The 27,134-nt window shown below is 40.6% G+C and overlaps 1 protein-coding gene across 7 annotated transcripts; it reads left to right on the top strand.

Annotated features, from left to right (window-relative positions):
* Window positions 1-1,025: 1,025 nt before the first annotated feature.
* LOC100383130 (Splicing factor CC1-like) lies at window positions 1,026-9,722 on the top strand. Of its 7 annotated transcripts, none has more exons than XM_035958743.1 (14): window positions 1,026-1,580; window positions 2,555-2,627; window positions 2,708-2,764; window positions 3,116-3,171; window positions 3,833-3,891; window positions 3,978-4,393; window positions 4,868-4,954; window positions 5,025-5,099; window positions 5,198-5,281; window positions 6,037-6,101; window positions 6,631-6,841; window positions 7,414-7,502; window positions 9,117-9,231; window positions 9,338-9,722. In XM_035958743.1, exons 6-14 carry the CDS (start codon window positions 4,202-4,204, stop codon window positions 9,374-9,376), a joined length of 957 nt encoding a protein of 318 aa, XP_035814636.1. In that variant the 5' UTR covers window positions 1,026-1,580; window positions 2,555-2,627; window positions 2,708-2,764; window positions 3,116-3,171; window positions 3,833-3,891; window positions 3,978-4,201; the 3' UTR covers window positions 9,377-9,722. The 7 variants fall into 7 exon arrangements, with proteins under 7 accessions (XP_035814636.1, XP_035814637.1, XP_035814634.1 ...); XM_035958741.1 differs by having other exon boundaries at window positions 1,030-1,580; window positions 3,777-3,891; window positions 4,180-4,393; window positions 9,338-9,708; XM_035958742.1 differs by having other exon boundaries at window positions 1,074-1,580; window positions 4,180-4,393; window positions 9,338-9,708.
* Window positions 9,723-27,134: the final 17,412 nt, after the last annotated feature.

The following is a 27,134-nucleotide window of genomic DNA, read 5'->3' as shown; positions in this document are numbered from 1 at the left end:
TCAAAATTCATTCTAAATTCAAAAATTTGAAAAAATTCATAAAACCCGAAAACCGTTATTTGAGATCGGTAAACCGCCAATTTTTGCCGAAAATCGGATTTAATACCAAAACTGAGTATTTAGTGGTCAATTTAGGTATATTAGTGTTGTTTACTGTTATATGTTATATGTAAAGATGTTATATGTTATATGTGAAGATAAACCAATAGCTCAAGTCCAGTTTAGACATTTAGTGGTCAATTTCGATTTCATTTCCTGATCAAGATGGAATCCATAAATCAAGTAGTTTCAGTTCTTCTAATAACTATCTATCTAGACAAGACTCAATCTAGAATCCTTAGTTCCAGTTCTTCTATATGTGTTCATAAGATTTGCTGATCAGGAGAAAAGTCTAACACTTGGTTAGGTGCACATGCAATACACAAACACCGAACACACATACCAATATGTTTTTTTTGCTTTGTGGATAAATATTTATTTACCGATCTTGTTTTCTCGCTATGTATCTCATATATTTTGTATAGACCTATCACTATCGCTAACGGATTAGAACAATATCACGATCCTTCCAACATGCCTGAGTACTATCATTATGACTCGAGATAAACATGTGAGTATTGTGAAATAAGTCAACCTGCGTGTCGTTGCCTCGTTGAAGAGATGTAAAAGAACTTGTATTTGAGTATTGCGAAGTTCACTGATTGTTTGTTGCATGAGAACTGGAGTTTGTGGTTGCATATGTATGTTATATGTTATTTTGGTAAACACATGTCGTGTGGATCAATTAATATTTACTGTGCAATGTGAATTGAGCAAACTACAAATAAATCTTGTCAAAATTTTCCATTTTTCTGTAAAAAACAGCAAAACCGATTTGTTTCGCGATTAACCGGCGGTTTAGAGCGGTTTTTCGCCGGTTTTTCACCGGTTTTTGCCGGTAAACCGGTTCAAATTCAAATTGATTTGAATTGATCAAACCGGTCGGTTTTTACCGGTTTTTACCGGTTTACCGTTGGTAAACCGTTACCGGTGGGGGGCGGTTTTTACATCCAGAACGGTTTTGTAAACCGTGGTCTCGCCCTCCCCCGACGCGCCGTCTAGGGTTTCACAGCCGCACCCCGATCCACTAGAGCTATGGAGTTCGACGAATACGAGTACCTGGAGAAGGCGGTGGAGCCGGCTCCCCCGCCGGCCAATGGTTCCGGCTCCGGCGAGAAGGACCGCGGCTCGCGTCGCCGCGAGGGCGACGAGGGCCGCATATCGAAGCGCTCCCGCTCGGGGGAGGACCGCGAGCGGGGCCGGCACCGCAGCGTTCGGGAACACCGGGATCGGGATAAGGATGACGGGAAGGAGAAGGAGAGGAGCCGCGATAGCCGCGGGAAGGACAGAGACAGGGAAGGGAGAGAACGGGAGAAGGAGAGGGGGGACAGGCACCGGCCCAGAGAGAGGGAGGTGGAACGGGAGCGGAGGAGCCTGAGCCGTTCGGAGCGGCGCCGTATCGAGGAAGAGGAGATGGTGAGGGAGCTGGAGATGGAGCGCGAGCGCAGCGAGCGACACCACTATCGCGACCGTGACGTCAGGTACAGATACGTGATCTCTCATGTATAGTGCCATTGAGACAGGTCTGATGCAATTCAAATTAATGGCCTTGTTACGAGCCCGTTGGATTGTCAATTGGTAAAGGCCTGTGATGTGATTCGTTGAGGCTAAGTTTCTAGTTCCAAACCCTGTATAGGGTCGGTTAGCTAAGCCAACATTTTATCATCTTGGAGTTTGTTCTTGTAAGCATACGTACAAGCTCTAAGTCTTCAAGAGAGTAAAGCTGGGGGTTGGATTTCCTTGATCGAGTGAGCATGATTATCTGTTGCTGTAGAAAATTTGTACTCCATCCGTTTCAAATTACAAGACGTTTTGGTTTTTCTAGGTACATCATTTTAACTATGTATCTAAACATAGTGTATAACTGTATATCTAAGTGCATAACAAAATATATGTATCTATAAAAGCCAAAACACCTTATAATTTGGAATAGGGGGAGTAACTGTCTGTTGTAATGTGCAACTTATATGCATGGTAGCTTTATGACTTCCTTTTGGCACATACATGTCAAACATAGTGAGTTTGGATTAGTATCAATCACCAGTGCTTATAGGGCTGCTAACATATGACTTTAGTTTACTGTTATATCATCATCTAGGGTTGTTATGTTTAAATATTGAATAGTAATATGGGAACTAACAAATATGATATGCTAGAGCCGATTCCAGATGACATCTGCATTTGGGCCTGACTAAAGATATCAAGTCACCATTCTTTTTTAATCCTTGTGGAGTACTTGCAAGTTAACAACATGGATTGGGCTGGCACAGTGGTGGACTTGCATTGGGCTGGCACAGTTGGCTGCTTGGACACGTTTGGTTATTTGTGCTTATCACTTATCAGGGATGAATATATTAATAATGATCATATAATAATAGTCACAATTCTATTTTTTACTGCTTCATGCATTGCTTACACTTCGTTGATAAATATGTTCCCTTTTCTCGTTGTGAAGGCGTAGGAAAGATGACGGGGCAGAGCCAGAAGTTGATCCAGAAAGGGACCAGAGGACTGTATTTGCTTTCCAGGTTGATTTTTTAATGAAGTGCTCTACTCTACTAGTTTATACACTGACCCATTAAACTAATGTTAGTAAGCATGACTGCAGCTATCTCTGAAGGCAGACGAAAGAGATGTTTATGAGTTCTTCTCAAGGGCTGGGAAGGTAAGAGCATACTTGCCATATACTGTTTCCAGGATATTGTTTTTTTTTGTTATTAGTTAAGCAAATTGTCAGCATTTGATTCTCTAGGGATTTGTTTGCTGTGTCCCCCACTAAGTAAAACATATGATGTCACACATTGGCGTCTTTAGTGAAATGGATTTTTTTAACTGACCTCCACATATAAGACAAATTTATATCATTTTAACTGTAAGAGCATATTTAAGAATGTTTCATGTTTACCATCTCACATGTATTTACTTCTGTGAAACGATCATAACATTCCTCATATTGAAAATTGGGATTTTGATGATCTGATAGCTAATTTCTAATGTTTATGTTAACTTTTTCCAGGTTCGTGATGTTCGTCTTATCATGGACCGAAACTCAAGACGTTCTAAAGGAGTTGGGTGAGTATTGTATACCTGTTATTATTCAGATTTGTGCTGTAATATAGAGATTTAATGAGCTCGCTTGTTAGTGTTTGCAGTTAGCATATTTGTGGGGGCATTGTCTGGAATTTAGCTGTAGTTTCTCCAGAATTGTGCCACATAAAATGGTGGGCTAGGATTTTGATTGTGTCCTGGATGACTGAGCATACACTTGTTCACATGAAACCTTAAAAAATATATTTCCCCACAATGGACGATCCGAATTTCATTGCCCAAACGCAATGGAATTACAAAAGATAACGATCCATAGTATGTGCTTAACCTAAGCTAACCAAGCTGCCAATTTTGTCAAGTGCTTTTTTCAGGTAGTTTTGTCGAGTGCAATGACTATGTTTCTAAATGGTTGTCATATTACTTGATCTTTTTTAATTTGGGTTGCTTCCTGCAAAAATATTAGTGCTTTAGCAGAGTCACTTTTATACACATTGTTGTGGGTCGCCTTATATGTATTGGGGATTTGGTTCCATCAAAATAGATAGCTGATTTTGTGACCGTCGCCTACCATTTTTTTCTTTTTTTAAAATATATTAGTGGCCATATAATTTTGTGTGCATCTTTTGTAGTTCATGTTTGGCATTTTTCTGGGGATCATTTTTCATCAATTTGTCATACTCAACAGGATTACACACTGAAATTTTATAGTTTGCTCTACATGCTGGGATTATCGGCAATTTACAAGTAAGATGGAATATTAGATCATTCTGATGTCAGTCAGCAGTTGAGGACAGTTTGATTCCAGTGTATTTGACAAACACTTGGTGCAGGTTCTAGGCAATAAAGGGGGCACCCAAGAACCAAGTTCGAAACCTCTACAATTTTTGATCAAAATGCCTGAAGTTTTCTGTGAAAAATTGAAATGTCTTAACATATGATGCCCCACTTATTGTTCTTCTTTTCTTTTTTACAGGAAGACATCTTTTCTTGGACGCTTCGATGTTTGTACTAAACATATATCTAAATTTGCAGGTACATTGAGTTTTACGATGTTATGTCTGTTCCAATGGCAATTGCTTTGTCTGGTCAACCGCTGCTTGGACAAGCAGTGATGGTTAAGCCATCTGAGGCTGAAAAGAACTTAGTTCAGTCAAATGCGACATCAGGTGGTGCGGCTTCAGGTGGAGCAAGAAAGTTGTATGTTGGCAATCTTCACTCAAATATTACTGAAGACCAATTAAGACAGGTACGTTTGATATGATCTTGTATTGCTCACCCCACTTACAAGTCATTCATTTATCATACCTTTTTTTTTTCATTATATGATTTTCTTAAATTCCAGATTGAAAAAAACCCACTGAGGCTATAGCAAAAGTTTTTAATATATTTTGTCAATTAATTATTTGCTTATGTATTGGGATATGTTGGTATTTCATTTTAATAAGGCGTACTAAATAATTGTTGTGCTTCAGTTAGTCCTGTGAGTTCCAGGGTTTCACTTGTGGTGCATAAAATTTAATGTGACTAAAACTACTCTTAAAAATAGTTTTGTTCGTTGCTGTATTTTGTTTTGTGGAGAATTAGTTCTCCAAGTCCATGATTTATAATCATGCTTTAGTCAAGGATGCTTTTCATTATGTCTGAATACGAATGATCAATGACTGCTGCTTGTATTTAGTTCCTCACTGCCCATTATGTGTGATGATAATTTTGTCTCCAGGTATTTGAACCATTTGGGCAAGTGGAGCTTGTACAGCTTCCTCTAGATGCAATGACTGGACTGTGCAAAGGTTATGGCTTTATTCAGGTAAGTTTTTCCCCTGAAGCTCAACCATGGACCATGTCTGTGTTTATTCTTACTATGTTGTGACATGCAGTTTGCCCGGCTTGAAGATGCAAAAGCTGCACAGAGTTTGAATGGGCAGCTTGATATTGCCGGCAGAGTTATTAAGGTAACATTTCATAGCAGTCATGTGGTTTATGGAACAGATAATACATGGTTGACAATAGCCCATCCATTTAGCACTCTTGTTTTTTCCCCTTAAACCAGGTTTCAGCTGTTACTGATCATGTGGGAGTGCAAGCTAGTGGAGCTACTACTGGAGATCTAGATGATGATGAAGGTGGAGGCTTGGTGGGTGGACTTGTTTGGTTCAACATGTTGGATAACCTTATATAACTGGGGATTTCTATGTCTTCTTTTATAAGTTTTTGGACCTTGATATTTGGGCAAAGCAGAGGTTTTTTAACCTTGCATATATATTACCGACAATCTTCAGAATTTTGGGTGGTTCCGTTACACATAGTAATCTGACAAAAAATATGTCGAAATATTTATTTATTTATTATTCTGAAGTGTTATGCAACTCTCAAGATTTATAATGTTTTAGTTAGGCATTTCGATAGAATGGTTTCACATTAAAAGACTTGCTGAGTTGTACGATAGGGATACTAGAATGTGCATCGTGAACCATGGTTGTGGTTACTCTTTTATTCATAAGAAATTTGGATTATTTTATCTTATATATTATTACAATGTGCAAGCTACATGTCAGAAAAGAACATCTGGGCCTGGATGCATATCATAGCTGGATCCATATAAATTGTGCTCTTTGTATTCTTTTGTATCTTGTAGAATTGGTAATGCGCTGGCAAAGAATGTATGGGGCTAAACATATGAATACTTACATTCACCTTAAATTTTTTCGTCATTCAGACCTTCCTCATAGTCTGTAAACTGTTTCGATTTTACCACTTGGTAGTTTGACATTAATGCATTATGCCAAAGGGGAAATCTGGGGAATGGCCGAATGGGGTGGTCAACCTGTATACCAATGCTTCTTGCTAGAGGATTTTGCTCTATTTGATGGATTTGTTAAACATGTGCAGGCGCTAAATGCAAGCTCCAGAGCTGCTCTAATGCTCAAATTGGACAGGAGTGGTACAGCAACCAGGTATTTGTTAAGTCTTTCCTGACAGAGTGCACTTGGCATGACTATAAATTTGGCTTTGTTCCTGACTTCTTTCAGTTGGTAACTTATTTAACTAGGCTTATTTATCGATAGTAGATTAAATCTTTTGTCAGTTTGTGAAGTTATACTAAAATCAGGTTAACAAGGTTGCACTGCACACCTCTAGCTTATGCCCTATGGTGTCATTCCAGTGACAGTCCACAGATTGCTGTCACCTCCAAAATACTGTTGGGGATGGGGTTTGACTGCTTTGAAGAACTAGATAAATAGAATGAAAGTTCTGTATGAATTTGCTTTCGCTAATTAAAGCATATTGGGATCATCGTTTTGTACCAACGCCTATGTTTACTGATATGTACATATTAGCATCAAGATTTATTTTCCTGGCATGTTGATTGTTATTCTTCATGGAGCTTGTTTCATTATCTACGGAGTTTTGGTTGTCTAGGATAGTTACACTAATTAATTTACTAGTTGTGTTTTGTTGACTTCTTTTCTTGTTTGTCTACAGCTTAACTGGTGGTATTGGTGCTGCTGGAGTGGCTGTACCAGCTACTTCAGTTATTGGGGCAGCAGGAGCTGCTTCTCTTCTGTCACCAACAGTTTCTGCTGTTGGATCAGTTCCTGGGGCACCTGTGCTTCCTATTACCGCTCAGAATGTGATCATGTCCACACCTACAGAATTCTTGTTGCTTAAAAACATGTTTGACCCATCATTGGAGGTATTCCTCTTGCACATGTGCAGTCATGTATTTTAGGCATGCCGCATGAGTGATGATTTTTTAGCTGATTCAAATCTTCATTTGCATTTATATTACTTACGTTTGTTTCAATGAACTTGATACTATCTGTCACACTCACACATCTGCTTCTTACTGACCTGGCTGATGAGCAAGGTTATTGAAATGATAAAACGTTGAAACGTTCATGGGTGAAGTTTTAACTCTTAAGTGTTTAAACAAAGCTTAAAGATAGTTTTAAACAACATAGGAAAAATACCAATATATCATAATTTCAGACAATAACATGAAGTTAAATACCAAAATAGAGGTTAGTGGCTTACTAAAACTTCACCCATGAGCCAGATTGGACCCCAAAAGTAACTAACAGACTGGGCCCAAAAGTAGCTAATGGTCTAAAATGCATGAAACACCGTGTTTTATAGTTTAGAACGCCAAAACGCTAAAACATGGTTTCAACCTCCAATTAGAGTTTTGACGTTTAGACGTAGTTTAAACGTCGTTTAGACGTAGTTTTAATAACACTGCTGATGAGAAGTCTTTTCGTTTTTTAGACGGATCCTGATTTTGACTTGGATATTAGAGATGATGTCCAAGATGAATGTTCCAAGTTTGGTGCAGTGAAGCATATTTTTGTTGACAAGTAAGTTGGCTTTCCCATTGTTCAGTATTCCTTCTGGTTAAAATAATAGTTCACTTTGGCTTTCCTCCAAGTCAAACTTATTGAAGTTTTTATAGAAAAATCCACCTACATATATAACATCGAATCAGTTTCTATAAGGAGGTGTTTGGTTTGAAGAATGGGTTATTTCATCATCTACTCGTTCCTCATTTTTTTGTTTGGTTTGTGGGGTAGAATAGGATGATGCATCATCACCTCATTCCTCATAAGTCAATGATTAGTACTAATATGAGGAATGAAGTCAATTTACTAAGGTGGTGTTTGGTTTGAGGAATCACTTCATCCAAAATGAGGTAGACAGGTGGTGCATCATAAGTCTATTCCTCAGATTTGGTAGAATGACCCCATTCCTCATGTTAGTACTAACTAACAAACTATAAGGAATGAGGTGGTGATGGATCAACTCATTCTACTCCACAAACCAAACAAAAAAAGTGAGGAGTGAGAAGATGATGGACTAGCTTATTCCTCAAACCAAACACCATATAAATTCGAGGAATCTAGGATGGAGTGGTTCCTCAAACCAAACAACTTATAAATTCTCCATGAAATATGTTTTGATAGTGCATTTATTTGAACTTGCAGATATTGCTATATTTTCCCAAAACTGAGCCAATGTTAGAAAAGTTTGACTTGGTCTGCTTAATCAAAGCTATATTTTGGACAGAGGGAGTGAAATTTGTCTTGGTTGTCCTACAATAGATAGTGCAACCTTTGTCTGCTTAATCAACTCAATTATATAAATGTTCTATCTATTCCTAATTTGAGTAGTGTTTTTTAAAATCTGCTGTAGTTTACTTTGTTCCTTCTCTAATGGTGTTATTTTGATTCTGAAACTCCAAGGCTTATTTTATGTGGCCTTGTCTTTTAGTCCCTCCGTCCTAGTATAAACGGCGATACTACCTCTGGTTCAAAGACCTAGAAATGTAGTTAATTCTATCTATACTACTGAATCGATATACACATCTCTAGAGAGAGCACACTTTATATTATGGGACTAGAATAAAAAGTGGTTACGGCTTATATACTAGGACGGACAAAGTATTCCACTATCCCAACTTCCGATCAGTTAAGACTATCTCCAACCATATTTTTTATATCCCTTCTTTACAGACTTGAAAAGATTTTTTACCTCTATATCTCATTTCTCAACAACCTCCTGTATATCTCATCCTCTATACTTTAAGTACCCCTGTATTAGAGACATTTTTCTTTAGATTTTTATGCGTACTTATTTGTCATACCGTTAAGGGCTTGTTTGGTTAGGAGTGGATCCTAAAGGGATTGAAGAGGATTGGAAAGGGATGCAATCCCCCCTCAACCCCCTCCGGTTTGGGTGAAACCGAACAAGGCCTAAATGTTTTTGTACATATTTTAGTTTTTCTTCATTTGTTGTCTAAAGTATAAAAAATGGGTAGAGGAGAGGAGAAAATATCTATATATAGAAGACGCTTTAGAGCGCACCGTTGGATTGTATAGTGGAGGGAATCTTCTCTAAATATATGGTAGACGATGTTTTATAGTTCGTCAGTGGAGTCAGTCTAACATATCACTTGTGTTGCCGTGGGGGAGTAGAAATACTGCAGGCTTCGTGTATCTGCAGTTCGATAGTGTAACTGCAGCAGGGAAGGCCCAACAAGCACTTCATGGAAGATGGTTCGCCGGAAAGATGATTACAGCGACATTTATGGTAATGTGATCTTGAATTCTAGATGCCATGTTTTTTAATGGATAACTTGTTCCTGTTTTTTACTGAATATTTATATTTTTTAAAATATTTTCTTTATTTTCTGCAGTCCGATCAGGAATACAGTACTAAGTTCCCAAACTTGTGAGCATATGCGGGGAAGAGTTGGTCAGACCCGCATAGTTCGTTCGGAGAGTTTGCTAGTGCTGTATCGTTGGATGGTAGACTAGACGAACACCTTATTGATTGTATGACAGGATAGTTTCAGTTGCAGCGCTGGTCGTGCGTACAATGTTTGATGTACTTTATTTACGGCATCACACACAGTGACCATCCCTTATTTTGTCCACCGAATGAAATGCCCTATGATCTCCAGGCACGTTGGCATATGGTTTATTTATGTACGATCTGTTGGCACTGGTACGTATTTGTATACTAAGCAAAAGCGTTACATAATCACAATGGTACCTTTATTAGTCCCCTGTCGTGGGATATGCGGCCGCATTTTGGCCAGCTTTCCAATGTGTTCCATTTTATTTTTGTTCTCATGATGTTTCGACATGTTTTCATCAGTTTTTCCTTTCACCAAGGTCACTATTTCATTCCGTTTCATTTTCATTTACTCCACTGATACTGTATCTAGTTATTTTATTTGGTTTATCAAGAAATTATAACACCCCAGAATTTCGTCTTTTCAAATAGGTTGAAATGATTTACTTATAAATTAATGTGAGTATTTTATTATAGGAAAATAATGGTTTTTAGTGGATTAAAAACATCAATGAGGTTGGACATGTTTATTGTATTGCGTGGTTAAATTTAAATATAACTAAATTTGTACTTCTTGTTTCGTGCAGTTAAATTCAAATATAAACTAAATTTAAACTTACTTTTATTGAAATTGTATTGAAAATAAACAAGAAAAGAGAAAATGAAGAACTTTGGGGGCTGTTTGGTTTGTGGCTACAAAGGCGTGTTTGGTGTGGCGGCTTAGACGCCACACTAAACACGCTCTAAATATGCCACATTTTGTCTAAGGTTAGACGTTTGAATTGAAGAATTAACTTTAGACATAAAAAATTAGGCAAAGTGTGAGTTAAGCATCGAACCAAACAGCGTCCCAAGGCCACGCTCGCGTGCTGCACTCGTCAGCTAGCACCTGCGTGCTCGCGCCAACCTCCTGGTTCCACCTGCTGACACTGTCGAACCTCTCTTCTGCTCTCTGTTGACCACTCTGTAGGAGATCGTTGTTCGCCTCCTCGAGATCTGCGGCGCCACCATGCCTTCATGGTTGAGAGTAAGGGCCCGTTTGGCACAGCTCCAGCTCCTGATTCTAAGCGAGGATCTGGAGGAGCCTGCCAAACGGGTATTTTTTAAACTGATTCTTGTGTGTAGCCGAAAGATCGGGAGTCGTTTTTTGAAGAAAGGTGAGATCTAAAAAAACCTGCTCCACCCTCCCTTAAAACAGCTCCTCAACCAACCAAATATAGACCTCCCCTTAAAGTTTGATCGAAATTACCCGCAATTGCCATTAGACAAAAACATAACGAGCCAATTTATGGATTAAACATTTGAGACCATTTTATGCACTACTATGATGGGAATATTTTATATGTTATTGTTTCATATTTTTTTTCCGTATATGCATCCTACTTATTGGTTTGTAACAAAGTTGAACTGCAAAGGGTAAAACAGATAATCGCCACAGACCACCAACTCTCAGAAGACAAGAATCAGTTTACTTGCCAAACGGTTTTAAAAATGATTCTGATTTTCTAGGAGAATCAGGAGGATCAACTCCTCACGAGGATCAGGATCTGAAGCTAAAGAAGCAGGAGCTGGAGCTTTGCCAAACGGGCCCTAAGTATAACAAAATGATGCAGATTTTTTTAGATAATGGGAAAAAAGAGTTCCCCACCTTGAGCCTCACGGTTTACAGCAAAGTTGCAACAACAACAACGACACAGAAGGTGGTCGAATGAGTTCACCGGAGATAGGCACCAATGTTGGGGACTTGTTCTCAAATGCTATGAGTTAAGAACGAGGCAACACAAATGTTAATGGTTAAGGGCCTTCGTCCTCCGAATCATTATCTCCCTCAGGGTATAATGATCTTCAGACGAAGGTCATAAATGACATACCTTCATCATCTCAGTATGTAATAGAAAATATGAACATAAATTACATATAAAGAATATGAATAATCATATTAAATCATTATATTATTTGTATTCTTATTAAATAACTATGAATACAAATTAACGATATTGAATTACATTTGTACCTTCGGTTTGAGAGAAGGTAAGAATCCAAGTGTGACGTGCGAGTGAATACAAGTCAGCGTGAACAGTACGGTGTTACTGTTCATCTATTCATAGGCACATGACACAGCCTGTGTAAAATTACATCCATGCCCTTGACATTTATTATTGACTAAGGGTAATCTATCGAGGACTAGACAACCTTTTCCTCTTTAGGTCGGTTTCATTTTCCACAGTTAAGCCGAAGCTTCTTCATCCGTAGCTTCGGAACTGGTTCATCCTTCTCCCAGATCGCGCTTTTCATACCGTGCGCACCTTCATCTCAAGGCCGAAGGTTCCTGTGACAGTATATTATACTTGGAAAACATGTTAGTCGTGTTTTTGAGGATCTTCGGAAGATGAAGACCCCCAACAGAAACAATACACCAAACATGTACAAACAAGTGAACACGAATTCAAAAGAAAATAACAAACTCAAAAGCAAAGTCTATGATCTAGGGTGGACTAATACACCTAGAGGTTTGTGGTTCTCTAAGTATAACCTAATTTCATTTATATTAACGAGGCAATATAATTATACCAGGGATAAGTTCTTATATTACATATTATTAACCTCACAAAGTTAAACATCTAATTACCATCATGCTTTTCCTTTTATCTTTCTTATGAATAAATAAGCCATCACTTACACTAACCTATAGTCTAGGCATAAAATTAGTACATGCAGACAACAAAAGGTTATATTTTAAACAGGTATATAATAATCTTATGAACATTTTGCAATTTGAATCACTCAATTTGGAGTTCATATGCAAAAGATATGAAATAAACAAGTTTTGGGCTAGGGTTAGATCAGGTTTAATTGAAGCCATGCCGTCAGATCTCAGATGGATGCCTGAGATCTGATGGCGGGCTCGGGCTAGGTTGCTGAGCTACCCATGGCAGCGCCATCTGACTTCACGGCGAAGTTTCGCCGGAGGCGAGGGCACGACCACGACGAGGGTCTAGGGCACTGGGAAATGGCTCAGGCGAGCTCGGGGTGACACGACGGACTCGACCGTGGGCACGACACCAACGCAGATGAACCAGAGGGTGCGGTCCACGGTGGAGCAGCCGGACGACGGCGCACATCGACTACAACGAGCGATTGCGCGGACAGCAGGGCATGAAACGGGAAATTAAGGGCATGGATGGGTTGGTTACCTCGAGAGATGGCTCTGGAACGCTTGAGCAACGACGAGGATACCACAGGGACCCTGGTCGATGGCGGCAGCGACACGACTGCACGGTGAGGAGTCTGGTGAGCAGGAGCAGTGAAAGACAGAGGGGGGGGGGGGTGAACCAAGGGGGTGTCCCGAGTTGCTGGCGTCGAGGCGGAGCTCACCGGGGCAACGGACACGCGGGGACCCGACGATGGACGCAGAAAAAGTCTGAAACCATGACGAACGACGGTGAAGCTCCCTGGGTTCGCGCGCGGTGCGAGGCGAGTGCGGGGTGCTACAAGTGTGCGAATGAGGGAGGAGGAGAGTGATTGGGGTACTGGGCAGCTAGAAAAGGTGGGCGCAGCCTCGGCGTGCATCGTGGGCGCGGAGTCCACGACGACGCGCGGGTCGTGCACGCAGGCGGTTTGGAAGGGACGGATCCGATAGGCGAGACCCACGGACCAGCGAGAGTGGGTGAGCGAACATGCAGCCAAAGCTGACGCGCGAGTCCCACAGGACATAGAGAGAGAGAGAGAGAGAGAGAGAGAGAGAGAGAGAGCAGGCACGTGCGCGGGGGAAACCGGTGCCGACAATCTGGCCCCACCGGGTCAGCGGGAGAGAGGGAGAGAGCGTGCGCAGATGCGGGTTGTCGCTGATAGGTGGGACCCACCTATCAGGCGACGCGGGCGCACGACCTGGCTGATCTAGGCCGGGCTAGCTGCACCGAATTCCGTTCTCTTTTTCCAAGGAATTTCTAAACGCTTTTATTTTTATTTTCTCTATGGATTTCAAATCAAATTCAAACCAAATTCAAATTCAAACAACTTCAAACATGTGCATCAAACAAAAGAATAATTTGGCTTAACATGATGCAACATTTCATGACTCACATTGGTTTTGATAAGATAAATAAATTGTTAATCCCCACCTAATTAACATAACTCTAATCAAAAGGAAGAGAGAAGAAGTCTAGAGAGAGAGAGAGAAAAGAGGTAACACCTGAATTTGGTAGGCATTAGAGAAGAAAATTTATACCCCCAAATTCAGGGTGTTACAAACCTATCCCCCTTAAAAAGAATCTCGCCCTCGAGATTTAGGGTTGGCTAGCAAAGAGTTTGGGATATTTGGCTTTCAGATCATCATCTCTTTCCCAGGTTGCTTCTTCCTCTGAGTGATGACCCCACTTAACTTTGCACATTCTAATGGTGCTTCTTTGAGTGACTCGGTCTGCTGTTTCTAGAATTTGGGTTGGCTTCTCGATATAAGTTAAGTCTTCTTGAACCTCAATATCCTCAGTTGGCAATTGCTCTTCTGGCACTCGCAAGCACTTCTTCAGCTGAGACACATGGAACACATCATGCACGACTGACAGACTTTCTCATAGACCGAGTTGATATGCCACTTCTCCTTGTCTTGCTTGAATCTGGTACGGTCCGATATATCGATGTGCTAGCTTGCCCTTGACTCCGAACCTTTTGATTCCTATAATCGGTGACACCTTCAAGTAAACATAATATCCCACTAAGAAACTCAGATCTTTTCTTCTTGTGTCAGCATAACTTCGCTGCCTGGACTGTGTTGTCTTCAGATTCTCTTGAACCATTCTTATGTTCTCTTCGACTTCAAGGAAAATATCTGGACCAAACACCTGCCTTTCACCGGGTTGATCCCAATGCAATGGAATTCGACAATTCCTCCCATAGAGTGCTTGGAACGGTGACATCTTCAATCTGGCCTGATAACTATTGTTGTAGGAGAATTCTGCATAAGGTAGCCTTTTGTCCCAACCTAACTTGTCTTACAAAGCACAAGCCCTTAACATGTCTTCTAGGATCTGGTTGCTTCTCTTAGTCTGATCATCTGTTTGTGGGTGATAAGCTGAACTGAACTTCAAATGCGTGCCCAAAGCTTCATGCAACTACTGCCAAAAGTGAGAAGTGAATTGGGTTCCCTGATCTCATACTATCTTCTTTGGAACTCCATGCAAGCATACAATCCGAGACATATATAATTATGCCAACACTACACTATTATAGGTGGTCTTGACTGGTATGAAATGAGCCGCTTTTGTTAAACGACCCACTACTACCCAGATGGAGTCATAACCGACTCGAGTGCGAGGCAAGCCGACAATGAAGTCCATCCCTATCTCATCCCATTTCCACTGAGGAATCCGCAATGACTGCAATAAACCTGCGGGCCTCTGCTGCTCTACCTTGATTCTCTAACAACTGTCACATATGGCAACATACTCTGCTATGTCCCTTTTCATGCCGTACCACCATAATCTTTTCTTCAGGTCTTGGTACATCTTCTTGCTGCCAGGGTGTATGGAATAAGCTGTCTCATGGGCTTCCTTAAGAATCATCTCCTGAATCGATTTGATGTCAGGAACCCACAACCTATCTTTAAACCATACCACGCCTTCTGCATCTTCCCAGAAATCCTTGCCTTTACCATCTAAGATCAGCCGCCAAATTTCATTGATCTTCTCATCATCTTTCTGGCCCTTCTTGATATCTTGTTCTAGAGTGGGTTCTAGCTCAACTGTCACTCCTTGAGTGTTGTTTAGAAATCCGAGACTCAGCCTGTCGAATTCCTTTGCTAGCTCATATGGCATCAGATTAGCGACCATCATATTGACTTGACTCTTTCTACTCAAAGCATCTGCGACCACATTAGCTTTGCATGGGTGATAATGTATCTCCAGCTCATAGTCTTTGATCAACTCTAGCCATCTTCGTTGACTGGGTGAATATATATTTGAGACTCTTGTGGTCTGTGTAAACATCACACTTCTGCCTATACAAATAGTGCCTCTAGGTCTTCAGTGCATGAACCAATGCTGCTAACTCCAGGTCACGAGTGGGGTAATTCTTCCCATGAATCTTCAACTATCGGGACGAGTATGCCACTACTCTCCCTTCTTGCATTAACACACATCCTAGACCACTGTACGAAGCATCACAATACACTGAGAATGGCTTGTGAACATCTGGCAGAATCAACACATGTGTTGTGTCAACTTATTCTTTAATGTCTCAAAGGACTCTTGGCATGCTGGGGTCCACTTGAACTCAACTTTCTTTGCTAGTAGGGCTATCATTGGTCTAGCAATCTTGGAAAAACCTTCGATGAAATGCCGATAGTAGCCAGCCATTCCAATGAAACTCTTGATTCCCCGGACATCTTTTGGTGCTTTCTAGTCCAGAATAGAACTACCTTCTTTAGATCCACAGCTAATCTATCTCAATTTATAATATGACCCAAGAATAGGACTTCGCTGATCCAGAATTCACATTTGCCAAGCTTGGCATACAACTGACAACCCCATAGCCTTTGCAATACTTTCCTCAAATGCTCTTCATGTTCTTACTCATTCTGGGAATATATGAGGATATCATCAATGAACACCACTACGGACTCATCGAGGTAGTCCATGAACACGCTATTCATCAAGTACATGAAGAAAGCTGGCACATTCGTTAGACTGAATGACATGATCGTGAACTCATAAAGCCCGTACTTGGTGATGAATGCTGTCTTCGTTATGTCCGAAGGTCGGATCCTGAGCTGATGGTAACATGACCTCAGATCTATCTTTGAGAACACACTAGCTCCTCTCAGTTGATCGAACAGATCTTCAATTCTGGACACAGGGTACTTGTTCTTGATAGTGACTTCATTCAAAGCTCGGTAATCTATGCACATCCTCTTCATTCCATCTTTCTTCTCCACAAACTACACTAGGGCGGCACAAGGCGAGGTGCTGGGTCTGATGTAACCCTTCTCCAACAACTCATCTATCTATTTCTTGAGTTCCACCAATTCTGGTCCGAACACTCTATAGGCTCTCTTAGAAATAGGGGCAGTGCCAGGGATAAGTTCTATGGCAAAGTCAACTTTTCTCTCAGGTGGCATGCCTGGTAAATCCTTGGGGAACACATCCAGGAATTTTGATACTACTTTGATAGCTTTCGGTGGCTCAATTTCCTCAATATGGGCAGTGATCTGGTGACAACTTCCTTTCTTTGGTCTGAACAAGATCAACTCCACTGACACTTCATCTCCTAATAAGGACACTAATCTCACAGTCCTCTCGTCACAGCTAAGGCATGCTTGATATTTGGTTATCCAATTCATCCTTAGGATGACATCTATGGTTACATCCCAGTTACCCATTACTATCAGATCAGCGGGGAACTCTATCCCCTTATTTGAACTCGTACACTGGGGCAAAATCTATCTGTTTGGGTCCTCCCACCAATTGAACTAACCCTCATAGGTGGATACATGGTGCTACTGGTATGTTATGTGTTTCTACCCATGATGCAGTCACAACATAATGCATTGCTCTAGTATCAAATAACACATTTGCAGAATGAGATTCGACTGAGAACGTAGCTAGTGCCACTCCTGGGGTCTCCTGGACTGTGTCGGCCTCCAGGTGGTTCACATTTCCATACTGGGCATGAGGCTGCTCACGGTTGTTGCCTCCTTGCTGAGGTGCATTCTGTCTGACAGGGGCATTAGGAGCCGACTGCTACTGAGCTGCTTTCTTTGGGCAATGATCTGCCCAGTGACCTTGTTTCCCACAGTGGAAACATCCGCGACCTCTTCCTTGCACTGGAGCTGCTTGGTTGCCTGATTGGTTGCTGGGTAGGAAGGCGAGGTGCCTAGTTGTTCTGGTGATACTGCTGCTGCTACCGAGGGAACTGCCTCTGGTACTGCTGCTGGTGTTGACGCTGATGCTGACGCTGGTGCTAGTGTCCTTGAGGGTGACCTTGCTTGAATTGCTTGGATGGGTTGCCTGAGAAACGGGGACGGTGGCTGCTCCCGGCCTGAGATCCACCGATCTTGCGTTTCCGGTCTTTCATCTCCCGGCGCTTCGTCTCAGTCATGATAGCTCTATCGACCAGATGCTAAAAGGTAGGGAAGGTATGGTTCATCAGCTGGTAGTGAAGGGGATCAATCAAACCTCTCAGAAAATGCTACTGCCTCTTGACATCTGTATTGACATCCTCGGGTGCATAGCGAGATAGTTGCAGAAACTTGTCCCTGTACTCACTAACAGACATGGGACCTTGCTTTAGTGCCAGGAATTATTCCTTCCTCAGGATCATCAATCCTTTAGGCACATGATAACGACAGAAGTTGTCTGTGAACTCCTCTCAGGTGATAGCTTTAGGGTCGGCATGGGTGGGGAGGTAAGACTCCCATCAGGACTATGCTGCTCCCCTTAGCAGGCGGGCCATACAGAACCTTCTCACAGTCATTGCACTGCAGCTCTCGCTCCATTGTGTGCAACCAGTCTTTGGTGTCCATGGGTCTGCAGAATGGGCAAAGACAGGGGGATGACCCCTCATGAACTCCGCACGCTTGTCCCTGGGCATCTACGACATCTGCACTTGCATCTGAGGTTGAGGTGGGGTTGCTGCTACTGCACCTGCTGCATAGCTGCTAGAGTCTGGCCAATCGCTTGGACTGCCTGGGTCTGCATCAGAAACATCTGATCAATAGTCATAGGAGGTGGTGGTGGCAACTGCTGCTGGGGTGCCTCATCTTGGGGTGACTGCTGCCTCTGCTGAGCATGCCTTCCAACTCTGTGCCTGTTATCAAACATCTATAGAAAGCATACACACATCAGATCTGACCCTACAATCTTTCAGCATAAGAAAAGATATATAGAAGTCTTCATAACACTGAACAAACGAGCACCTTCACTAACTCTCAACACAACCAACACAACTTCTCAGATAAAGAGGAAAGTGGAAATAAAAGGTTGCCAAACTAAATGACTAACTTTATTAATATCTACACCAAGTTGCAGGGGATGCCCACATCTTGGTGACAATCATTATAAAGATCCAACTTCATCACGAGTTCGTCACGACAAGCATCAAAACATATGATAAGCAAACTAACACTAAGACTAATTAAGACTTTGACACTTACTCAAGCATTATTACAGACTCCGACTCTGTCAATCTATGGATCCAAATCTATCTGGGTTTTACAGTCAAGGGTGCCATAAGCATAATGACCACGGGGCGGCGAGCGGTAAGGGTGTCGAATCCAGACAGGAGCGGGGGGGGGGGGGGGGGGAACCGTCCTCCTGATGGCGATGCTCCGCGCACTCTGCACACAGTTCTGCAATCTCTGCCCGAGCCTTGCCCAACTCGTCAAGGGCGTGGTCCAGCTCGGTGTTGAGCACGGCGACTAGGATGACCATGCTTCTCAATCAGGGTTTGCCCTCACCAACGGGCGAGACAATCACAGCTTTGGCACTATCGGTCGAATGATGAGGGTAGTATTTCAGGTCAAGGCCATCATCTACCCCGCTGAACAATGAACAGTACTACGAAAGCGCACGCCGTGCAGCATCCTGCATGGCTGCCTCGACAGGGTCCCTCTTAATGATAGAATAATGCTCTAAGAAGACCTCTACACCCCGGAGATCATCGTCCGAACGATGCACCAAGTATGTAGCCTCCCACTGGTCCGGGTATAACCTACGATGGTGCTGGTAGACCACACAACGGTACTCGATGGACCAAGCGTGTCGGTCGAAAGCCCAACGCAGCAAGGTGTCGAGAGCATCGTGAAAATGACAACCACGAGCGGCATCATGAGTGATGGGTCGGGCGATCCATCCTTCTAGCTCCTGCTCCTCTGAGAGCTCCATGCTGTGGCCCGAACTTCCGCCATCGTCGTCGTCTTCGTCTCCGTTAGGGTCTCCTCCAGCATACGGGATGCCCTGTGGTGGTGCAGGGGGCATCTCTATCTAAGGCGCAGGGGAGGGCTGCCTCCCAGACTCCACCTCCTGCTGAGGCGAGGGGGAAGAGTCCTGCTGCTCCCGCTCCTCGTGCAGGCGGCGGTGCAGTCTCTTCAGGTGGCTAGACTGACCTTTTACCGTGTGACACAGTGGGCGCTCTGCAAGGTGAGAGGGCAAGAGAGGGATCACTGACTTACGTGCATTGCATCTAAGACGGGCCATCTACAAAAGAAATCAGAAGCACAAGAGTGAGAATAGAACTATATGACCAGCAAATAAACCAAAAGCAAAGTGAGATAAAAATTTTGTAAGGTGAGTATATAGATAGTAATATAACATAGAATTGGTCAAGATAACCAACTTTTGAATTGACATCAAAGGTCAAGGTGAGAATAAGGGTCTATAGTCCTTAAGGTGACCATTCTAGTCTAGGTTAGTGGTCCTACAGTCAGCAAGACTTTGATACCACTTGATCAACGACTACGGCGTGCCCACCCTAACTTCTAATCATAGCCGTTGACTCGCGATGAACAACCAAGAGCTTTCTTCCTCCCCACCGGCCACCACAGGACGATGCCGCCCTGCCCCACGGTGGCCCGCCACCTGTGAGCGCCTCGAAATTATGCTCCTGCCCCAAACCGGTCTCTACCTAGAGCAGACGAATGCGCAGGTTTTCTCGATCAACATAGAGGTCCCATACCTGAATCCGAGGTGGTGACGGGAGGGTCCAACCACGGCACAGGGTAGTTCCGCAGTGGCGCCCACGACGTGCTTGCAAGCTGATGGCAAGGGCTCGCTGGCTCGGTTCTGATGGGGGAGGGGGGTCGCACAGGTTCGCTTTTATATCCTGGAGGCACAGGCGAGTTTGCCAGATTGGCCCAAGGACCTCGCGGATGCTGTTCAGAGTTTGTCTCGGTGTTTGTTTTGTCTCGAACTCAAGGTAGGAGACGACCTCCGACAACACGGGCCCACGCGCCAGCGCCTAAGCGCAGAAGCACAAAGGATGACTCGTTGGGCCCATCTGCTGGTCGGCTCAGTGGCACAGGGCAAGGATCTGCGCGCCTAGCGCATGGTTGGGCCAAGGGGGAAACCCTTTTCCTTCCCTTTTCTTTTTTTATTTTTCTTACTATTTCTTTTCTATTTCAAATTCGAATTTGATTCAAGTTTACCTCAAATTTCAAAAATGCATCAAACCACGGTTTCAACATGTTTTTGCAGAAATATTTCATTCATTTTTACTGTATTTATTTATTCATTAATATTTTAAACTAGATAGTTAATGAAAGGAATATCCCACTTGTTTTAACACACATGAGAAATCCTCTTGTTATTATATATCTAAATCATATGTTTTAAAGATACAACTACTATTGCATAATTTTATACTAAAGGATAATTTTATCTAAACCTATCTAGAGAATATCTCCAATTATTTTATCCAAAAGAAGAGTTTAACTCATAATTCTTCTATATATAATCCAATCCAAGTATAATTTTAATTTCTAAGTATCTTTTATTTTAGTCTTTTATTTAGACAATATATTCATTTTGGGACATTTTTAATTATAAATTCTAAAGTAGAATTTTGGGTGTTACAACATCTTAGGTAATTCTCTTAGCAAAAAAGATTATCATGTCTTCATAATTAGATTTGATGAACCTATTCATGATGCACATGATATTTGGACTTGAATTAAAAATAAATTTGATGAGTCCAAACATTTTAGTTCATATGATGTTCTACTTCCTTTAGTGCTTGTGAAACTAACCCTTTAAAGGAAGACGAAGAAAATGAACATTGGAGACCAAATGATGAATCCACCTCTCTAAAAGGTTTCTTCCCATTTTGATTCCCACATATGTTGTGTGGCTAATGAAAATGATACAGAAGCACAAATGAGGATGAGGAGGATGAAAGAAGCTTCATGCAACTCTACGCTCATCTAAGCCTAGAAGATAGGGCGGTCATACTCAAACTTCTAAAAAGAGCGAGAGAGCAAAGTGAAGCTCTTCACAAGCTAGAAGATGCCCTCATCACAAAAATCCAAAGCTTGGAAGAGTTGACTAAAGATCATGAGGAGCTAGAGTGCTCTCATGTTGATTTGATCCAAATGTATGAAACTATTTCAATTGAGCAAGACAATTCCTTATCATGTATCACTCAATTAGTAAATAGGAATACTTTGCTTAAGGACCAAGTAGAAAGGCTAAAAATTGAAAATCTAGCTTTTCAAGAAAACATGATATGCTTCTATGTTCTCATGAAAATCTTATGGATGATCATATCATGTTAAATATTGCTCACGAGGTTGTGATAGCAAACTTAAAATCTCAACAACCTCAATCATGTACATGTGTTCAAATTGGAACTATATTGCCATGTGCTAATTGCTTGCCAACAAGCAAATCCTTCCTTGAGCTAGAATTTCCAGGAATAGATGATATTGTATATCAAGAACTCAAAGAAAAGAATGAGATTGGCACAATTGAAAGGGAAATGCATTGCTCAACCTTCTCAAGATAACTGTGATGACATGGTGAAGAAGCTTGAGACGGGAACAACCGTAGCATGCACAAAATCCCTTGAATAAAATGTCAAGGACATGAGGAATGTCGAGAGGAAGGAACAAAATAAGTAAATCAATACCTCTACAAAAAGCCTCAACCATGCCTCCATACAAGGTAACATCCAAGGTAATGATCAAGCCACACTTAACACTAAGAAAAATAAGAAGTGTATTGAATGCTTTGGAGAGGGGCACTTGACTAGGTCATGTCCCTATATTAAAGAAAATATCTTGGTTATTAACAAGGATGATAGAAAATGTTTTAGATGCTCTGAGAAGGGACATATGGTTAAATCATGTCCCTATGTAAAACAAAAAGGCATAGTTTTAGAAAAGAAAATATTTACTAACCATGTAGCAAGCAAGAGACAAGGAAAGAAGAAATCCTCAAAACATGAAGATCGCCTTTGCTACTTATGCCGAAGTAAGGTACATCTATGCAAGGATTGTCCCATTGGTAACTATTCTGCTCCTAGCTTGTCAATTGATTCATATGTAACTAGGCAACCCATAATTGCAACTTGTGCTAGAAAGGTAATGTGTTTACCAAGTGCTAGCACCAATGACATTTGGGTTCCTAGATCTTTGTTGACTAACATTGGTGGACCCAACAAGAGATGGGGACCAAAATATGCTTGGCAAACTTTGCAGGGGAAAGGAGATGCTATGAAGCTTTGGATGTGCATGAGCGGGTTAAATCAATTCTTAAGCTATCAATCTTACAATGTTTTATATCTCTAAGATTGACCCAAAGTTATTTTGAATTATTATATCTAAATCTCATATCATCTCGAGCAAGATATTGATGTTGTAGGACTATGCTGTGTGGAAAATCAAGAAAAACCTACAACATGGAGGAAAGCCAAAGGATGGTAACACTTATGTCTTTAAGTGCAAGTATCTTCAGTTATCATTTCTCGTGTCTTATGTAGTCACAAAGAAAAAGGAAGCACTTAAGAATGTTGTTAAATTATGTCACCATTCTTTGGAGAAAGTTCCTCTCATATGGTAGATTGCATTTTCATCATTTCTATATTATGACAATCTACATGCTTTAACTTATTGTAAGTACCTTATGGCATGTTTTACATTAGTTATCCTATTGTTGCCATGTTCTAGACACAGAGAGAGATATTCCAAGTTCTTAAAAGAAAAAGGTGTCATATAAGGAATTGAAATCCTTAGGACACTTATTAAAGGGAAAGTTCTCTTTATGATAAGAATCGCGAGACTAATGCTTTTGTCTAAGTAACTTAAGTAGTATTACATCAAGAGAATGAGTTTCTCTATGGAATGCGTAATCTAAACATAGAAAGAAAATCAATCCAATGATATATGATGTATTTCTTCTTGCTTAAATTGGATATGATTCTTCTACATTAATCGTTCTCCATGTTATGAATTAGATTTGTCCCCATAAACTTAAAAGAGTAACTATGCTTGTTTTATGAGTTAAAACTGTGCATAATATCATTTAAATGATAATCTAGTTTATATCATGAAGTTTCCCTCTTTTAGTAATCTACCTGTCATTCCTACCAAAAAAATGATTACTAAAAGGAAACTAGTGCTTGTGTTACTAATGACATCTCTCTTGAGCATATTTATGAAAATCTACAAGAGAGTGAGTGCATGTTCAATTTATTAAAATACACAAGCCTCAAGGTTGCTCTTCACCTAAAGGAAGAAAGGTAAAAGCTAAGGTATGGGAACTCTTCTCCTTATCAATATCCAATCAATAATAGTTACTATCAATTGGTATTTCTTTCAAACTATCATAATCTACCAATGTGAAGATTAGATTCTTTATTTGACATAAATCGGCTAAAAGTACATACAATCTTGCTTTCATATGTGCACTAGTCCATTAGAATCTAATTCATGCCTTTGCTATGTTTGTTCTCATATTGTTATGCTTCTAAGTTATTTTAACCAATCCTATGTGGAGAAACATCAATATGAAGAATAAATTTCCAATGATTGATTATAAATGCTAAAAGGTGCAGATTCCTCTCTTTAGCTATGCACTAACCAAAAAAATATATAATATATGTCTGTGTGACTTATAGATGATGATTTGTCTGTATCTCTTATCTAAAGAAATAATCATTTATAATATACTCCCTTGTGTTGCTAATATCTCTCTTTCAAGTATTCTCAATAAGTTTGAAAAGGAAAAAGGGACAACTAAAGGGAGGGCACTCTAATGAAAAATAAGATGTCAAGAACAACAACACCCACTTCGACAGTAAGATCTTCAAATTAATCAATGGTGTGGTTGTAAGTATTCTAAACCTTTTCCATTTTGAGAATACCAAGCATAAGCTGATTATTGTAAATTTTATATGCCTTGATGAAGATGTTCAATTAATTCCCCTATTTGTCTTTAAAGGAGAGTGCATCTAACCAAGTCATTCAAATACTTGATGCACATTTTTAGGGGGAGCCCATTTCTATATCTTGATTATGTTGAAGACTAACACTTTTCTTAGTAATCTCATGTAGTCTCAAGTATGAGAATAAGTTTCTCATGAAGTATGCTACTACAACTCAATCCAATTTGGTAAAAAATATCACTTTTATGAAGGATTGTAGCTTTCATTATTAAAGTAGCATAATTACTAGATTATCCTGTTATAAGCTTATTTGATAATCTAGTGCATATGTTGTTTATTTGATCACATCTATTATATTTTTGATCATTGAAAAGCTTCAATTGATACCTATGTTGCTTAGTGCTTCATGTAGTATCATTTGATGTCTCTCTTATGTATGCTCTAAGTTAAATTGAGAATTTAGGACAAGACATATGCAATTAAGTGATCTGCTTGATATTCGATAGTAATGATTTGTTTAAAGAAAAGGATCACTAGTTGTAGAATTCTCTCTCGTGCAAAATAATTCTATACATTGTCTTGAAGATAGGACTTAAGTAACCAAGAATAAGGACAAAGCACAATGATGAGAGAGTTTCCATATAAAGGTACAAAAGGGTAAACCACTTCCTATCATTTACACTTGTACCTTTTTATATTGCATATCTTTAGTTACACGAGGAATAAAAAGCAATGTCTATGCATAACCCTGCTTCTTACCCAGTTTAATCTCTCAAGATTTCATTCCTGCCTTGATGCAAATTTTGTTAAGTCTGGGTGAAGTAATGTTCTTGTCAAAGAGCTTAAGGCTTAATCTTGTGACATGGATGATCTACCTTGTTTCAAGGTGGAAGTTCCTTAAGTTTCCTTGAATAATTAAGGGTAATTGCATGCTTTATTAAGTGCGTAGTCTGTCATGAGCATCATGTTTATATTATGACACATTGCACTTCACAATTCCTATGATATAGATATGTTCTCATTAATCTCATTATGTGCATTTGGCATTTAAGGCCAAAATATGTATTCCTCTCTATGCAAATACATGGGAGGATCAATCTATATTGTAGAAATATTATAAAGCTTAATTGACATATATTTTGATCTTATATATGTCTTTCAGTTGGTACTTGCTCTTAATTCATATTTTTCTTATACCAAGGTTCAATATGGAGAACTTACATCCTCAGACCTCACAAGTCCTAAGTGCATTGATCTTACAAGTATTCATCACTTGTATGCACAAGTTTAGGGGGAGCAATTCTCTACACATTTAATCTTTTTGAGACTAACCATTCTTCAAGTATATGTTGTGCTTAGTCTCGAATTGAAAGGAAAATGGAGTTTCGAGCAAAGGAAGCACTTCCACTTCACATTCGTTCGGTATCAAACACCCTTGCTCAAACTCATGTACTTCAATTCCATATCTATATTGAAAAAGGCCTCAAAATTTCTTCATTTTTGGTGCTTAATGCCAAAGGGGGAGAAAGTATTAGGCCAAAGAAAAAGGACGGCACCACCACCCTATTTTCAGAAAACATTTTAAACTATTTCTTCAAGGGGAGTTTTTAAATGGCCAAGGAAAGCATTTGAAAAAGGGGAGAATCTTTAAATCTTAAAAATGCTCTTAAAATTTCATTCTTGTACCTTAGGCCATATGCAAATAACTTTGAAAAGATTTTATCAAAAGTTTGCAAAAACCATTACATGTGGTGCAAATATGGTCCAAAATTACAACCATGTCAATATCACTCATATGCACTTAGAATTGCTTTGATTTCAGTAGCTTATGAAGACTTGACCAATTGCAAACTAGCTACAATTTCATACTTCATATTTGCTTTGGTTTGTGTTGGCATCAATCACCAAAAAGGGGAGATTGAAACGGAAGTGGCCTTAAACCATTTCTTATATTGATTTTGGTGCTTGATGACCATCACAATCATTCAAACTAACTAGTTTACCTAGTCTTTGATTCACATGTTTATAAGTTCAATAGTTTAGTTTCTAAGTCAGAATCAACTCATATTCAAACTGAAAGTCGCCTAGAGGGGGGGGGGGTGAATAGGGCGAATCTGAAATTTACAAACTTAATCACAACTACAAGCCGGGTTAGCGTTAGAAATGTAATCGAGTCCGAGAGAGAGGTTGCAAAACAAATCGCAAGCGAATAAAGAGTGAGACACACGGATTTGTTTTACCGAGGTTCGGTTCTTGCAAACCTACTCCCCGTTAAGGTGGTCACAAAGACCGGGTCTCTTTCAACCCTTTCCCTCTCTCAAACGGTCCCTCGGACCGAGTGAGCTTGTCTTCTCAAATCAATTGGGAATCAAACTTCCCGCAAGGACCACCACACAATTGGTGTCTATTGCCTTGCTTACAAATGAGATGATCGCAAGAAAGAATGAAAGAAGGAAGCAATCCAAGCGCAAGAGCTCAAAAGAACACAAACAAATCTCTCTCACTAAACACTAAAGCTTTGTGTAGAATTGGATTTGGATTTGATCACTTGGGTATGTCTTGTATTGAATGCTTAGCTCTTGTAAGTAGTTGGAAGGTGGAAAACTTGGATGACTTGAATGTGGGGGTGGTTGGGGTATTTATAGCCCCAACCACCAAACTAGCCGTTTGGTGGAGGCTGCTGTCGCATGGCGCACCGGACACTGTCCGGTGCGCCAGCCACGTCACCAGGCCGTTGGGTTCCGACCGTTGGAGCTCTGACTTGT

This window comes from Zea mays, chromosome 5, assembly GCF_902167145.1.
Source record: "Zea mays cultivar B73 chromosome 5, Zm-B73-REFERENCE-NAM-5.0, whole genome shotgun sequence".
Taxonomy (NCBI): Eukaryota; Viridiplantae; Streptophyta; class Magnoliopsida; order Poales; family Poaceae; genus Zea; species Zea mays.
Note: the sequence above shows the minus strand (reverse complement) of the source record. Positions and strands in the feature narration are given on the sequence as shown.

Coding starts and splice junctions, on each gene's coding strand:
- LOC100383130 (NM_001361947.1), top strand. CDS start 1,135: ATGGAGTTCGACGAATACGAGTACCTGGAGAAGGCGGTGGAGCCGGCT. Junction 4,394..4,867: donor CTGAAGACCAATTAAGACAG/GTACGTTTGATA, acceptor TTTTGTCTCCAG/GTATTTGAACCATTTGGGCA. Junction 6,102..6,630: donor AGGAGTGGTACAGCAACCAG/GTATTTGTTAAG, acceptor GTTTGTCTACAG/CTTAACTGGTGGTATTGGTG.